Here is an 18,187-nt window from a genome sequence, read left to right on the forward strand (position 1 = left end):
ATAAAGATCCCTCACTGCTCAATGGCCCTGAATGCCGAGTAAAGGTCAAAATTTGAAGCCCTTCACAGGCATACAGTGACGTCTTCATATGAGTGAAAAATTCTCAAGAGGGACGTTAAACAATATACAATCAATCAATCAATCTCAAGTTTATTTGTCGATACAATGATAAGAAAATACAACCATCAAAATCATTGAGTCAAATGCTGCCTAACCTTTTTCATAATAATTGTTATTCAATTATTTAAACATTAAATTAAATTTCCCGTTATATCCGAATCATGAGAAGATCGATTGATTGTATGTTGTTTACGTCCTATTCGATAATTTTTCACTTATGTAGAGACGTCACCCTATACCGGTGAAGGGCTTCAAATTTTGACCTTTACTCGGCACTCAGGGCCATTGAGCAGTGAGGGATCTTTATCGTACCAACGTCTGCCGTGACACGAGACCTCGGTTTTTTAGGTCTCATCCGATGGACCTGCAACTTTCACTTCTGCCGAGAGCAGATCATGAAAAGAAGCTCACAGCGGTTTTGACAGGTCGACAGGAGATGCTCACTCCTCCATGTCATCTGATCCAATAGAGTTTCGTGTTTGCTCTGCTTCCGATATTTATTGTTTGACAGACTTTTGAGCTTGAATGCTGTTCGTTGTTTCCATATATTTCATTCATTCTTAGGGTGAATAGACTACCGCTTAGCCTGTATCCAAGTTCAAAAAATTCCATTTGATAAATTTCACAGAAAATTTATAATAAAAATATTCTCGATTGAAAAAGATTATAAATGTTTTTCAAATTATAAATTTTATTTCTTTTACACATGCAGTATATACATGTAACAGGGACAAATGGAGTAAAATGGGTTTTAATAAAGTACAGAAAACTTCCAGAATACGAGGAATAAAATTATTAGCATTAGCAAGATATTCTTGCACACTTGACGTTGCCCGCCGGATGTACAAGTAGATGTCCTCTTTCCTAGATTTCAGCAACAGTTAAGGCTGACAATATGCTTGAAAATTCAGCAAAGCCGTCCATTCACTATGAAATAAAAAAGAGAATAACAGTTCTAAGCAAAAGTTTAGTGATTATTGTAATGTTATATTTACCACATCATAAATTACAATAAAATATCAAAATTTGAAATAAAATTACAATCTAGATTGTTATTGTTAGTTTTAAATTCTCTGAATTCTAAGACTTTAATGTAACATATAAAACATCATTTTTCTGTTTTTAGAGGAGAAATCTATAAAATAAACTGAAAACAATTCATAAAACCTTAGTATATATATTTATATATACCTCGGAAATATTTGTAAACTCAGTGGAAGAATTGTTACACCTGGATTTCTACAGATGTCTTTTGAAACTAACGATTTCAGAACAGAAGGGTTGTCCTCTAGCTTCGTGATATTGACTGAATACGGTACTTTTACACTGTGGATCTGTCTTCCTGTTAAAGTTTCAATATTTTTGTTAAGGAATTAAATATTGTCTGCAAAGAATATACAGAATTGTTGCTTACATTGTCGTGCATTTGTAAATCTTGTTTTCATTGCCAGAAAGGAGTATCATTTCAATAAAAGTACCAGATGAACTGTGAGCACTGAGCTCACAAAATGTTATCCCCCGCCTCCCATATGATTGTAATTTTAAAGTTCATATTTTGCCATATGGCAGACCCAAATTAAGTGTCAGATCAAAAAGTAAAATGTCATAAACATTATTAGATATCTATTCAGAGGTATAGGAGGAGTTGCGGATAAGAGACGGGTATCCGAATGAGTAACGGACGTACAGCTAGACGGACAGAAGACCGGATATCCACATCGCTATGTACTCCTGCTTTTCAAGCAAGGGCATAATGAAATACTAAATTGAATTTAATGGAAAGGATCCTGGGGAATCAATTAGTTATTATATACTGTAAATCACTTTTTATTCGTGAGCACTTTATTTTGGCGTAATTACGAGAGACGGTATGCTCGCGAAAATTTCATTTCGCGTATAAAAGAATTCTTAAGTTCATATAGAGAAATGACCACAGTACGTGAAAATTTTTCTCGCTAATAAAGAGTGAATGACTATCTCCCGAAAATAAGGTGTCGCGAAAATTAAGTGATCTACAGCAGTGGGCAAAATAAGACTGCAAAGAGTTCTGATGCCAATTGTTTTAATACTAAATTTGATTTACTACTTGATCAATTCATACGACCGTCAACAAGAGACACTTACTCCTCTTAGGTATCTGATCCCACTTTTGTTCTTTTTAGGGTTCCATATTTATGCCCTAGTCACAGATTTGTATAGTTTGTTTTTTTTATACCGGCCACTGTTATCTTCACTTATTCAGGATCAGTGGTTAGAACGCCTGCTCTAGAGCCCCGAAGTAAGGAGTAGATCCTTTCGATGCGGGTTCGAATCCCACTGTGGGACGTGAAGGTCCTTTGGATGAGACTGTATAAACCGAAGTCCCGTGTCGCAGTAGGTGCTGGTACTAAAAACATCCCTCACTGCTCGGTGGCCCTGAGTGCCGAATATAGGACAAAATTTGTAGCTCTCCACCGGCAAGTGGTGGCGTCTCCATTTGAGTGAAAAATTCTCGAGAGGGACGTTAAACAACATACAATCAATCAATCACCTATTCATTCTGTAAGAAAAAACTGAAACAGAATATAAATGTACCATTAAAATCATTTCGTAACTGTGACACATGCACTTGTACCCGTTCATTTTCTCCTTAGGTGAATTTTGTATGTGCGCCTAATATTTTTATAATCTGGATACCAACACACCATTACATTTACAGCAGATGTTAATACATGTATTTACCTTTCCACAAGATTGCCCTTCTTCGTCGATCATTCCAAACACACGTATATCCGCCATCATTATTATAGCATGTGGATCTTGCAGGGCACAAATCAAAAGCACACTCGTCCATATCACGTTCACATGTTTTCCCGACGAATCCTGCATGGCAGTGACAAAGAAATCCGTATGGCTCCGAGGCACAAGTTCCATTATTCAAACAAGGATTGGATGTACAATAATCAATGATATCACAGTTTTTACCAATGAAGCCACGATTACATGAACAATGATATCCTGAATCATTATTCATACAAAGTCCACTGTTGTTGCATGGAATGGTATGACAGTAGTTATATGACTGACATTTATTTCCAGTCCATTGCGCTGGACAGGAACATGCATATGATGAATTAAGGTTTATACACAGCCCGCTGTTCAAGCATGGCGTATTGTAGCAATAGTCCTGTTTTTCACATTGAGTTCCTACCCAGCCTTGTGGGCATTCACATGTAAAATTCACTTTCTCGTTGCGACATATTCCATCATGAAAGCATGGCGAGGAATCACAGTAGTTGTAATTCTCACAGTGTTCACCGAACCATTCATCTTTACAGTGGCACACAGAAGATGTGTTTGTATTTGAACAAGTACCATTATTCAAACAATTAGTGAATGCGCAGTAATTTCTGTCTTTACATACTGGTCCCGTCCACCCTATAGAGCAATTACAGATGTAGTCCATTCCATTTTCTATACATTTTCCATTATTATAGCATGGAGAACTTTTACATGGATGATACTCGCAAGCATAGGCCGTGGGTGTGTTAATGCATATTTCTGAGGAACTACAGGGATTGTTGAAGCAATAATTTCGTTGCTGACAGTTAGGACCTGTCCAGTTTATAAAGCATTTGCACTGTGGACCAGTTGCGGTATCAAAACACTGGCCCCCATTTAGGCATTCAAGAGAAGAGCAATCAACACAATGATAACCGTTGATTTTGTTTATGCATGTTGTGTTTTGGGGACAGAGATCAAGCAAACACTCGTCGACATCCTGCTGACAATCAGTTCCAGTCCATTGTAAAGGACAAACACAATAAAAAGACCCGTATGTATTAACACAAGTTGCGCCATTTTTACAGGGAGAAGATACACATTCATCAATATCAGCGTCACAGTGACGCCCAGTGAACCCCCCGTCGCAGGTACAGTAAAACGTTTCCTCCAGGTCGATGCACGTGGCATTGTTTTTACAAGGGTCTGAAATGCAGGATTTTATATGTCTTTCACAGTGTCTCCCTGTCCAGGATTCTACGCAATGACATGTATAGTTCCCTTGGGAGTTAATGCACGCTCCATGTACTCCGCACGGAAAATATCTACATTCGTCAACATCTTTCTGACATGAATCACCTTCCCAGAATTCGGAACATGAACAAGTAAATGTATTTATACCATCGATGCACGTTCCATTATTTTCACAAGGATTTGATAGACATTCGTCAATATTCTCTTCGCAAGTCAATCCACTCCAGCCATGCTCACAAACACAAGTATGATTCCCAATAGTGTTTATACAGTATCCATATTCGTTACAAGCCTTTTTATCTAAACATTCGTTAACATCTCTTTCGCATCGATTTCCCTCCCATTCTTTTGGACATTTACATCTCGCTACTGCTGTGACATTACTATTGGTTTGATTTCGCAACTCGAATAAAGATAAGGGATCTGAAGCAACTGATTTGGCCTTTAGATCGGGATAACATATCCCGCCGTTTTCACAAGTATAATTTTGACAAGGGTCTGGGATGTCACAATCTTCTCCCACCCAACCTTCTGTGCATTCACAATGGTAGCTTGTATTCAATGCTGAACAGGTTCCATGATAACTGCATGATATATTTTCACAAGCATTTATCTGACAATCATGTCCCGTCCATTGAGGATCACAAATACAATGATAGGAATTAGGATTATTATGACAAGTGCCATGTGCTCCACATGTTGCATTATAACAATGGTCTGAAATATTACACGAACGACCAGTCCAACCCGAGAAACAAGAACAAGTCAATCTAGACTCATTTTGAAAACAGTTTCCATTCATGTTGCAAGGGTTGTCCAAGAAACAAATATTTCTCTGTGAACAGTTATACCCGGACCACATATTCGAACAATTACACATATAATTATTGAACGCCATCATACATGTTCCATTATTTTGGCATGGATTCCAGAAGCAGAAGTCTGTAACATTGCACTGACTTCCAGTGTAACCCGGATTGCAGAGACACTTGAAGTTTTGAAAATCATTTATGCACTGTCCATGCTTACCACAAGGCTCTTCATAACAATGATCTACTTCAGTGCAATTCTTACCCACCCAACCATTACTGCAACTGCATATGAATCCAGAGTCCGTAATATTGCATAAACCATGCCCTCCGCAAGGATTATTATAGCAGTAATTCACAATCTCACAATGGGAGCCAGTTAATTCATCTGGACACTCACATAAATACCCATCACTGCTTTCTTTACAAATGTATGGAATTGCACAAGAGTCAGTTTTACAAAAGTGAGTAATATTGCACGTTTTCCCGAAATGTCCTTCTTCGCAGAGGCACAGGAAATCATTCTGTCCACGGTAACACGTTCCGTGCCTAGAACAGGTCACATTATGGCAATAATCAAAATAATGACAGTTTGAGCCAGACCATGCTTCATCACACTCACAAAGATAACCGCGATAATTGTGTTCTGGATAGCACTTGCCGTGATTATTACAAGTAGACACGGTACAACCATTTTCTTTCAAAATAGTTGTCTTTTGAAGAGAAGTGTCATATGTGGATGATTTCAGAGAAGATAATGTGGTAGAAAGAGAATTACACGCGAGTCCCAAACACATTTCACATCGCGCTCCATAAAACCCCGAAGGACATACACATAAAATTGTGTTGTCAGATATATTGTATTGACATGTTGCATTATTCTGGCAGGAATGGGCAAGGCATTGACTTGACTCGCAATTTTTACCAAAATAAATGTCGATATCACGATTACATATACAAGTGTAGTTATGTAGACCGTTCTGACAGGTTCCATGTCCACTACAGTTCTGGTGGAAACAGTAATCACGTGATTGACAGTACGATCCTATATACCCTGGAGCACATTTACACGTATAGTTAGAATGTCCGTTAACACAAGAGGCTCCATTGCGACATTGGTGATGAGAACAGTACGTTTGTTCACAGTCTTTACCTAGGTATCCAGCCCTGCATTGACACGTGTAAGAACTATGCTCGTTTTGACAAGATCCATGGTTAGAACAATGTTGGTTATAACAATAATTCCGTGTCTGACAGTCTCTACCCATGAATCCACTATTACAGGTACAAGAGTAAGAATTCCATGTGATTTGACAGGTACCATGATTTGAGCACTGCTTTTTATAACAATGATCAATTACATCACAATTCCTTCCTATATACCCTCCATTACAAGAACAACTATATCCCGTGTTTGTATTATTACAATTTCCATGTCTGCAGTGATTACTATGACAATAATCTTTCAGTTCACAGATATATCCTAGAAAACCTGGTTGGCATGCACAAGTGAATTTACTTCGTCCGTTATTACATTTTCCATGACCACTACATGTCTGTCCGTGACAGTAATCACGTGTTTCACAATGAGTTCCTTTATAACCAGGTTTACACGAACATGTATATGACGATTTTCCACTATGACAGGTAGCATCATTTTTGCAGGTATTATTGTAACAATAATCGTATTCGCAGTTACGTCCTAGAAAACCGGGATTACAGATACAAGTATAACTATGCTGCCCGTTCTGACATTGACCATGTCCGTTACAGTTTTTTCCGTTACAGTAATCAACTTGGTCACAGTTTATTCCGGTAAATCCACTTTTGCAGGTACAAGTATAGTTAGTGGGTGAGTTTGAGCAATTTCCGTGTCTGCATGGATTACTATGACAATAATTATTCTGTTCACAGTTCTTGCCAATGTATTCAGTCCTACACTGACAAGTGTAACCGTTTTGTTTATTTTGACATTGTCCTCGGTGATTGCAGTTCTGGTCAAAACAATAATCGTACATGCTACAGTTCAGTCCCATGAAATGATCAGTGCACGAACAAGAATATCCAGACGCAGTATTTGTGCAAGATCCAGAATTTTTGCAGGGATCCGATGCACAATAATCAACTTTTTCACAAAGAACCCCCATGAAGCCGATAGCACAATGGCAGGTGTAATTTGTTCCAGTTATCACACATGTAGCACCATTCTTACAAAGGTTGTTAGCACATGTATTTCTTATGGAACAATCAGGGCCGGTGTATCCATTGTTACACGTACACACGGCCATACCATGCTTTACATGACACTGCCCGTGATTATTACACGTATTACCGTGACATTGGTGAGCAGTCAACGATTCACAGTCTTTACCCGTGGTTCCAGTTTTACATAGGCACGTGTAACTCCCGATCTTGTTGACACACTCTCCTCCATTACAAGGTTTCAGAAGACATTCATCCTCATCAAGCTGACATTTTAGACCGGTAACGGACGAAGGACATTTACAATGGAAACTACCAGCTGTGTTCGTACAGTTACCGTGTCCACAAAACTGTCGATTAGCACATTCATCGATGTCCTGATCACAGTTTTGTCCATGCCATCCTACAAAACATATAGTCAAATAAAAAGTTTCGGAATTGGCATTTATGAACTCCCTGATCGCTAAAATCATTTAATTGCAAGTTTGATAAGACTTTGAATTCAATGAAGCACCATTTAGTGTAATTATTTTAGTCATCCATCACACAGTGCATTCAAAAAAGCAATGTAATATTTCTGTTGGGAAAAATCTGCCCACCCTTGGACTGCAGCTTCAGACATTTTGACTTTCAGGTCAAAAAACCATTTCTTGACCTTATACCCCATCAACAGCTGCATATTATTATTATAGTTAAATCACATATTTCTAATTATATTGTTGTTCACAACTTTCAGAATAGAAATTTAGAGTAAATTATCCTGCCCAAAATGCTCACTTTTAGTACTATATTTCAAAAATCTTTTTCATGATATTACACTGTTGAATTTTTTGCATGCATAGAATTCAATGCTTGCAATACTTTAATGTAAGTGTTTTTATCTTACCCATTTTACAGTAGGTAATACCGTTGACGACACACTTCTGTGGATTACCAGGACAATGAGCTGTACAGTCTGGTCCATAGTAACCCTCAGAACAGTACGCCTTGTACGTTATCTGGATACTGAAATAAGAGATGGGGTAATTTTTTAAAAATAGGGTCTAAGACAAGTTTCCGTCCTCACGGAAAACACTAAAGTGATTCTTCTGTTTCTACTTCTTATTATTATTAAGGTTTTCCGACTTCCTTAATTATATTCCATTTGTTTTCTATTATAAAGATCTTGCGCATAAAAAAAGCATCTATCTAAGGCCTTCAGTCTCCAACGGAAGACCTTATTGTAATCATTCGCTTTCTTTCCATATTATTATTATTTTAATTACCAACACTGTGTACGCAAATTTTCGAAAATGGCGATTTTCATCAAAATTTAATCTGAGCCTTGTCGGAAATTTTTGTTGTTCATGATCCCGCTTCCGGTCGTGAGATATGAATTTTTTCTCTCCCATGTCAAAGTGGAAGGCAGTTTGTCGGCAGTTACTAAGCCTTACAAGTTTTATTTTTTAAGCAGTTTATTAGCAGTTCCTTTGCCTTCCATGTCAATCAGACAAGTTCATTAATTATTCATGAATATAGGCAGTTCAAGGCAGTTTTTCTTAGCCTTCCCAGATTTCAACCAGTTCTGAAGCAGTTATTTTCAGCGAAATATTTAAATGAGTTTAAAAAAAACTGCTTGAAACTGCAAATAACTGCTTCAGAACTTTTAATATATTTTCATTTATGGTTGTGTCTAATGAATATTCAAAGCAATAGCATGATGCTGAAACTGGTACACAAACCATGCAAACGTACAATTTTAAAATGAAACCCTAGCTGCCAAAATATGGCTGAAATATTGCCATAACAATTTCGAGTAATTCGATCTAAATTTTATCAGCAATTTACCAAAAATTCAAACAAATAGCAAATTTCAACCAAGTCCAATTTCTCAGTTAAAATTCACTAAAACTTGATCAAAACTTCCTATAGAACTCCACAAATATTCCAAAAGTTCCTAAAATAACCCTGGCTCTTCTTAAAATAAAACTAAAAAGTCATTATTGAATCTAAATTCAAAACGCCCAACCCATACTAACTCCTTACCCCTAAAACACTTCTTCTCTATACAAATCAACCTAGCAGAAGAGCAAAAATTCCTCGAATCTCCCTCTTTTATACAATAACATGACGTAAAAGTTGGAAAATGTTGGACAAGTTGGAAAATATTGGAGAATCTCTCGTTACATTTTCCGTAAACGGCAAAGTCTATAGAAAAATCTAATAACTAGGTTTATATATACAAAACTCATCTCAACTTTAGCTCCTACAAATGTCAACAATAATCAGGATCAATAACTCTGTATAAAACCAATCTGTCAGTTTAAATCACTGGACCGTTACAATGTTTTCTTAAGAAAAATATTAAACTATATCATTATTCATTCAAGGCCACATATATATTGTACTTACCAATTGTTAAATGTCTACATCATTATTTCAATAAATCTAAAGCTTTGTGGCCAGCAGGCTCCCTCTATATTGTCTAATAGCCTTTTGTCCAACAATACAACATGGCAGCCAAGAATTCAATTTTGGCGAACAGTTGTTAGGTTCCTGTTGATTATATTTGTTGGAACATTGAGCCCAACCTTAAAATTTCTCTTGAACCCAATCAAATTATACAAGGAAACTGCTTTCAACTGCCAACAAATTAAAACTGCTCAGGAAAACTGTCTTGTCCTCAAGCATATGCAGCTAAGATATAACTGCTAGGGAAACTGATAACTGCTTAAAAACTGTTAAGGAAAACTGTTTACTCCCAAAGCCCTAGCAGTTACTAAAGAGCAGTAAAAACCAAACTGCTTGAAACTGTTTGAAAACTACCAAAAATTTCTAAAACTGCTAAAGAACTGCCTAATAACTGTCTATATAGGCAGTTCACTTTTCCATGGTCTGTTTTGCAGAGGGTCGGCTTGCCCTAGAATTTCCTCCTTAATAACATGAAATATTTATTTTCAGTAACGTTGGAAGAAAGTTTGTAAATTGTCAATGGGTATTCAAAACTTTCTAGCACAAATAAGGTGCAGAAGCGCGGAAGGGTTGAAAAAAATGAATAGAAAATACCGGTATCTCGCAAAATTTGACACCTTTTCCTTTAATATTTTTTAAATATTTAAAATCTAGTACGTGAATGTTCTCAGAAACCCTTAAGGTATACCTTTACTCAGATGAGAGAGAACGATCATAGGCATTTATGCCTGCTGTTCAATCCATTTCATTAAATGAATAAAATATATTTTAAACTAAACTCAGATGACTAAAATTTCCACTGATAAGAACGAAAAACCACCTATTGCACATTGTACACCTATGCTTATTGTGTTGAATTTCAATTTCAAATAACTATGTCAATGACCTACATTTCATGCTGGTGGCACCTGAGTATTTCTTGGGAAATACCTAAATTTTTTACACTATGACCAGTTTTTTCTTCACTCACAAAATATTTCAAGCAACAAAAAATATTCAAAGAATGAAATATTATAGCAATGGAATAGCGTTGCTTCATATAAAGAAATGATTATTGTTTGGGCCAAAAAACGTAATAATTATTACCGTCCGAATTTCCTCTGTCATAATTATATTTTTTCCCATTTTAATTCGAATATTACAAAAATTTGAAAGATAAGAACTCTAAATTATTTATAGCCCCAGGTTACTTTTGTTGTCCTTCTGCTCATGGTATTAATATTATTTGGGATCAATGATGAAATGATTGGGATAGGTAGTCTAGAATGTTTTTTTAATACATATTTTTGAATTTCTTTATTTCATAGCATTCAATTATTCTTGAGCTTTAACACACAAAATATTTGCAAAATGATGTATAAAATTACGTGTAATCTTTACTTTGTGATTAATATTGCATCAAATAAAAAATTTGATAAAAACGAAAGATTTAAAATATTTAGTCCGAATTTCCTCTGCATTACCATACATTGATTTTTGTTCCTGTATATTTTCTTCAAATAATAAAATAAATTTTTTAATTGATATTGAGATAAAACTTGGTTATTTCATCCATTTAGAACAATTTTTTATTTAGCATATTATACTTTATAAAATTTCCTTTCTGATTACTGAAACCTGAGTAAGCGTCATCCTTAAAGGCAGGAATCTGAAACTTTCAGGTATGATCGATAGAATGTGATTTGTGGATTTGTGATAAAAAAAAATCTATGTGTTTTCGCAGTTGTCACATGTACAGTAATTGAACTTTCTTGTTCTTTATTATTTCAATGTATTTTTTAAAATAATATTTATAGGTTAAATAGAGCTTCTTATCCGAATGCTATATATGTAATTTGTTAAAAATTTATTTACCATTTTCAATATTAAATTTAAGGCGATAGCCTTCGATAACGTGATGGTAAGCTCGCTCAAATTTTCACGCGGGCGACCCGAATTCAATCTGGGGAATGTTTATTTTGTATTTTTATTTTGGGTTCTAATATAAGATTTATCTTTAAAGAAGGAAGGGGCTATGTCGATCGACACCAGAACAGGGGTGTCTCGGAAATAATTTCTTATGCGCGCGTGGTGCTCACTCGGGGAGGAAGAATAATCAAATTAAGGCATAAAATCAGTAAAATTTTAGAATAAATCAAGTCATCGTATATAATCCTTAAACAGTTATTAAATTTAAAAAAATCTTATGTAATCTTATTTATTACAAGAGAATTTCTCTAATTAAATGTGAGAAATTACACACAAAGCTTTATTGAACACTGACCACCTCCCTCCCTCCCTTTAAATTGGCGTCTCTTATTTTTCGTTCGCGATATCTTCACAATATAAACATTTTTAGATAAAATTATTCCATTTCATACATGAAGGTGATTCAGGGAATGCACAGCATAAATGTTTGTGAGGAATCAGCCTAGCTCCCTGATGACACGGGACGGAAGACCTTCTTATTTCTAGTTATATTTCTATTCAATTTTTGGAGCAAAATAATAATACTTTAAGTAATTGCTAAATATTTTAGAAGAGAGAGAGAGAGAGAGAGAGATTAAAGTTCGATTATACATGTATATATTAGTTTGAAAATCGCCATTCGAGCTTTTATAATTCATGATGCGAATAAAACCAACGTACAAAAAAGAATTTTTATCCCTAAAATAATGAGCCGCCAATTTCTTTTGTCGCCAGGTCTGTGAAAGTATGTTGTCTCCTATTTGTAGATTGTAGTCCGAGAATTCTGTCTCGTAGATGAGTGGTGAGGAGGAGTGTTGTAAATCTCGTACTTCGGTACTTATCTTGTCCATATACTTTTCCTGAATTAATAAGAATGGAATCTTAACAGTTATAGGATGTACCAAACTATTTGAGAAATTAAAAAAAAATCTTATATAACTTTAAAACAGACAAACAATTTGTATTAAAGTAATGATACCCATGAATCAACTTCTAAAAACTGTGGTTTCGTTGTATTCCCGACTTTAGAACCATAAAAGACGTCTTGTCGTTTCATGTCTATTGTTGTGCTAAAACTTGACACACAGGAGTGACTTCCGTTTCTGTAGAAATAAAAAAAAATAATCATTAAAATCTGTGTGGACATGTTGAAATGATACCAAAGTCGGAAAAGTCAAACATCACCTACTTCAGACATAAGGTGAGTACAGGTTTACACAACTTGGTACACTGGGTACCCGCCACTCCCTGACAGCATTCTCCTCCGTGAAGTTTATTACCGGGACTCTTCACTTCGTCTATGTAAACTGAGAAAGTTATCTTTCCAGTTGTAACCTGAAAACGTAAAATCATTATAGTATAATATTTGTTCCAGTTTTTCAATGATATAACCGAATTCAAAAAAATGTTATAACGACTTAAATTCGTTCTAATGAATTCGACAATTCGTGATATCGAATTCAAAAGAAAATTTTTATTGGTCCTAAATAGGCTTCCGTAGCTTCTGTATATTTTTAAAATTCGATATTACGAATTGAAGAATTTGTAATAACGAATTAAATTAGTTATAATAATTTATTTAAATTCGTTATAATGAATTTAATCTGTTATAACAAAATTTGTCGAATTTGTTTTAACAAATTTGTTTATTAGAATTAAACTTGTTTTAACGAATTGTAAAACTTGTTATCACGTATTGATTTCGTTACATAAATTCGACAAATTGTTATAATATTTTCTATAAACCTTGATTTTTGAATTTGATTAAATATATTTATTTCGCTGTAACAAACTTAATAATTTGTTAATACGAATTTAATGTTGTTATAACAAATTTTTGAAGTCGTTTAAACGAATATAATTCGTTATAACAAATTTTTGATTTTGTTATGACGAATTCTAGAAATTAAGTTAAATCACATGAAATCGTACGGAAGTCCAAACACATGGTACGTGGGTATGAACATGCAGATAAGCGATATGATTGTTAGCTGCAGAAATGAGTTGATTGGTATACTCGGGGCCAGTGTAAAAGCGAATAATGATCATAAGCTGTGTATTTTCCTACGTCGTAAAATGACTATTTTGTCTGCAGAAAAAGTGACATCTACGGAAGCCCATTTATGGACCTATCGAAAAATATTATTGAATCCGAATTGTTGAATTTGTTATAACGAATTTAATTCGTTATAACAATTTCTATGAATTGTTATAACGATTTTAATCTGTTATAACAAATTTGTTGAATTCAGTATAACAAATTTTTTAATTTGTTATAACGAATTAAATTCGTTAAAACGAATTCAAAAATGTGTTATAACAAATTAAATTCGTTTAAACAGATTCTTAAGTTTGTTATCACAAATTAAATGTGTTAAAACAAATACCAAAGTTTGTTATAACGAATTAAATTCGTTTGTTCGAATTCAGTAATCAGGGTCTATAGAAAAATACATATGAATTCGATATTACGATTTGTCGAATTCGTTTTAACGAATTTAATTCGTTATAACAAATTATGGAATTCGTTTAATTGAATTCAATTCGTTATAACGAGTTTAATTCGTTTTAACAAATTTGTGAATTTATTATGACGAAATCAACAAATTTGTTATAACAGATTAAATTCATTATAACGAATTCAAAGAAATTGTTATAACGAATTAAATTCGTTATAACAAATTCGACAATTCGTTATATCGGATTCAAAAAATATTTTTCGATAGGTCCAAAATGGGCTTCCATAGACATCAACTTGCAATCTGCCTAAAATCTGCATATCATAAGAGAAAAAATGACCCCTTGTAGATTTTGTTTGTTTACAAAATTAGCAGTAAATGATTATGCTGAACCAAACTTCTAAGTGTTCACCTAATATTTTTTAAGTTATAAAGAACAGATGCATACATACGGAAGCCCATTTAGGACCTATCGAAAAATATTTTTGAATCCGATATAACGAATTGTCGAATTTGTTATATCGACTTTAATTCGTTATAAAAATTTATTTGAATTCGTTATTATGATTTCAATCTGTTATAACAAATTTGTTGATTTCGTTATAACGAATTCAAAAATGTGTTAATACGAATTAAACTCGTTTTAACAGATTCCAAAACTTGTTATAACGAATTGAATTCGTTTAAACGAATTCCATAATTTGTTATAACGTATTTTGTTAAAACGAATTCGACAAATCGTTATATCGAATTCATATATATTTTTTCTATAGGCCCTGATTATTGAATTTGATTAAACGAATTTAATTCATTATAACAAACTTTGGAATTTGTTTAAACGAATCTAATTTGTTATAACAAATTTATGAATTCGTTTTAACAAATTTAATTCGTTAAAGCAAATAAAAGAATTTGTTATAACAAAATCAACAAATTTGTTAAAACAGATTAAATTCATTATAAAGAATTCAAAGAAATTGTTTTAACGAATTAAATTTGTTATAACAAATTCGACAATTCGTTATATCAGATTCAAAAATATTTTTCGATAGGTCCTAAATGGGCTTCCGTACATACAGTAAATAATTCCTTTAATTCATGGTTAATGATGTGTGACGGGGGTCCTCCCTGTCACTGGCACTAATAATTAATGAAGATTGTTTTTATTTACATCGTTTATTTACATAATTACAACACAAGATATATTTATAAGAAATCACAATGTTCACAATACAAAAACACGTCCACACTCGTGGACTTTCAGACTTGTTCTCCTCTCTCTCACTCATGTTCCCAGGGCCCACTTTTTCACACAAATCAATCTAGTGCTCACTTTCATCTCTCAGAACTCTATCACGCACAATAAACAACTTTAACAGAAATGACAAATAAACAAATTATAAATCCATGCTTGTCCACTCGCTTTCTCTCTAACTAAAATTACACTCTTGGGAAACAGGGCTACAACGCCTGCGCTGCGCACCTGCAACCTATCACTCACTCATTTACAATTAATTAACTAAAATCGGGCGATTGCTCTGTGACATACCTCCCCTCTTAAGTGTGGCGTCCCGACACACTAATAACATTACATGTAGTAGACTGATAATGACAATTTGATATCGCTTACAAGAATCACACATTCATAGATAAAAAGACCTTACTTACACACAGAAATAACAAAATAGTTTAACATGCATACACATTTCATGTTTTACCTTTTTTTTCTTAAATTTTTGTTTTTTATCTTAACATTTTTTTTTAAACAAACGTTCATTTTAGAATTTGAAATACATTATATACACAACCTACGTATATACACTTCAATTATTTATTTCTTTGACTGTATAAAATCTTGTACAATCCTAAAGTCTTTGATTTCATTTTCACCTAACCACTGGGTGTGTCCGTTCTGAAACTGTACAAAATAACGTTTCTCCAACCGCTTGGAGTCGTTTCTAGACCGCATCATATCTAATACTTTGACAATGGGACCGTTGTCATCGGCCGTCTCGTCCTCGTATTCAACGTCCTCGTCCGGGATGTAGTCGTGATCAGGGCGGTCATATGGATCAAGATACGGCTTCATCCTGTTAGCATGCGCTGTCAAAGTTTTTGATTTGTGATCAGGGTCCTGTAGTCTGTAGGTAACATTAGATAATCGCTCGATGATCTCGTATGGTCCGTGCCAATTGTGAGTAAGTTTAAGAGAGTCCAGGTTTAGTCGTTGGCGTGAATAACCATATTTTGTCACCTTTAATATAATGAGTCTCTTTCGCTGCACGGTCATGATGTTCCTTCTGGTTTTGTTGACATTTTTGTAAGTTTTCTTTGACAAGCGTGTAGGCCTCTTGAAGACGGACTTTTGCCTCTTCCTTATAGTCGTCTGCTACAGCGTAAGAAAATGTTGGCGGACAGAGCGCAGATTCCACTGGTAGAACAGGATCTCGCAAGTGCATTAGGTAGAAGGGTGACTCTTTTGTAGACTCGTGAATGGCGGTCCTATATGCAAACAGTATGTATGGTATAAATGTGTCCCAGTCACGCTGATGCCCGGACACATACATTGACAACATCGTTGTGAGTGTTCCATTGAAGCGTTCCACTAGGCCATTGGTCTCCGGGTGGTAGGCAGTAGTGAACGTTTTCCTGGTATTTGTTAATTTGCATATTTCCTTTATTAGGTTTGATCTAAAGTTCTTGCCATTATCTGATAGTAGCTCTCTAGGCGCTCCATGACGACACACTATTTCCTCTACAAAAAGTCGCGCAGTCGTTTCTGCATCTGCATTGTTTACGGCAAATACTTCAGGCCATCGAGTTAGGTAGTCACTGAACACAATAATGTACTTATTGGACTTGTAGGTTGGCGGGAATGGTCCAAGGACATCTACAGCTACTCTGTCGAATGGTCCGTTAACTGCCGGTAGCGGGTTCAATGGGCACTTTGGTCTGTTTTTCGGTGATTTCTTGGTAGCACAGTCTACGCATGATCTACACCAAAACTCTACATCTGAATACATACCCTTCCAATGAAATCTCTCTTGGACTTTGTCATACGTTTTCTGGAAGGAGAGATGTCCTGCTGTCAGGTCGTCGTGACAGGCATACATGACTTCATCTATCAGGCTCCTTGGAACAGCTATTTGGCGTCTAATAGCTTGACGTCGTCTATGAGATCCAGGCTGCCAAAGATGATATAGCAGACCATTATGTCCGAGTTCATAATCACCGGATAAAATTACAGTTTCACGGGCCTTTGAAGATAATTCAGGCAACTCTCCCTTCTCTAAGTAATTGATGATAGCGGCTAGGAGAGGGTCATTTTTCTGACGGTCGCGGATGTCCTGATATGACCTTTTTGGTATCACATCTGCGTCTGCCTTAGCACAGGTGGCTGCTATAGGGGATTCGGCAGGAATTCGAGATAAGGCGTCTGCGTTTTGATGAACCTTTCCAGGTCGATGTTTTATGGTTATGTCATACTCTTGAAGAGTTAACGACCATCGCGCAAGGCGTCCTGCTGGATTCTTAATGTCCATAAGCCACCGTAATGGGTTGTGGTCAGTTATCACAGTAAATTTCCGGCCGAATAGATAGTGTCTAAAGTATTTCACACTCCACACAATGGCTAATGCCTCTTTTTCGATAACTGCATAGTTCTGTTCATTTGGTTTTAGACTCCTACTCGCGTACGCTATTGTCCGCTCGCCATCTGGACCTTCCTGGGCTAATACTGCACCTACACCAGTGTCACATGCATCCGTGTACAGGATAAACGGAAGTGAAAAATCTGGATATCTAAGAATAGGAAAGCTGGTCAAAGCCGACTTGAAGAATTCAAAAGCACTTTCGCAGTTATTGTCCTAAATGAATTCGACACCTTTCCTTAAGAGCTTGTGTAAGGGAGCAGCCTTACTTGCAAAATCTTTTACAAACTTACGGTAGTAAGAGATGAGTCCCAGAAAGCTTCTAAGTTCGCTCACATTTGTTGGCCTCGGAAAGTTGTGAATTGACTTTACTTTCTCCGTGTCAGGCGATATTCCGTCAGCTGAGACTTTGTGTCCAAGGAACGTGACCTCCGTTTTTCCGAAGTAACACTTCTTCGCTTTTAGCTTTAACCCCGAATTTTCGAATCGCCATCTTTCTTCGGCACCAAAACAATTGGGGCGGAGTAAGGACTCT

The 18,187-nt window shown here is 35.5% G+C and overlaps 1 protein-coding gene across 1 annotated transcript; it reads right to left on the reverse strand.

The window, feature by feature from the left end:
* Positions 1-871: 871 nt before the first annotated feature.
* Positions 872-16,091, reverse strand: LOC134255264 (neurogenic locus Notch protein-like). Its single transcript, XM_062737778.1, has 8 exons — positions 15,864-16,091; positions 12,733-12,878; positions 12,523-12,646; positions 12,225-12,403; positions 8,032-8,150; positions 2,842-7,548; positions 1,312-1,462; positions 872-1,047 (listed from the first exon to the last, which is right to left on the reverse strand). The coding sequence occupies exons 1-8, from the start codon at positions 16,089-16,091 to the stop codon at positions 1,002-1,004; spliced, it is 5,700 nt and encodes a 1,899-aa protein (XP_062593762.1). The 3' UTR covers positions 872-1,001.
* Between the last annotated feature and the right edge of the window lie 2,096 nt (positions 16,092-18,187).

This window comes from Saccostrea cucullata, unplaced genomic scaffold, assembly GCF_032062105.1.
Source record: "Saccostrea cucullata isolate Sc308-1 unplaced genomic scaffold, CSIRO_AGI_Scuc_v1 ctg127, whole genome shotgun sequence".
Lineage (NCBI taxonomy): Eukaryota > Metazoa > Mollusca > Bivalvia > Ostreida > Ostreidae > Saccostrea > Saccostrea cuccullata.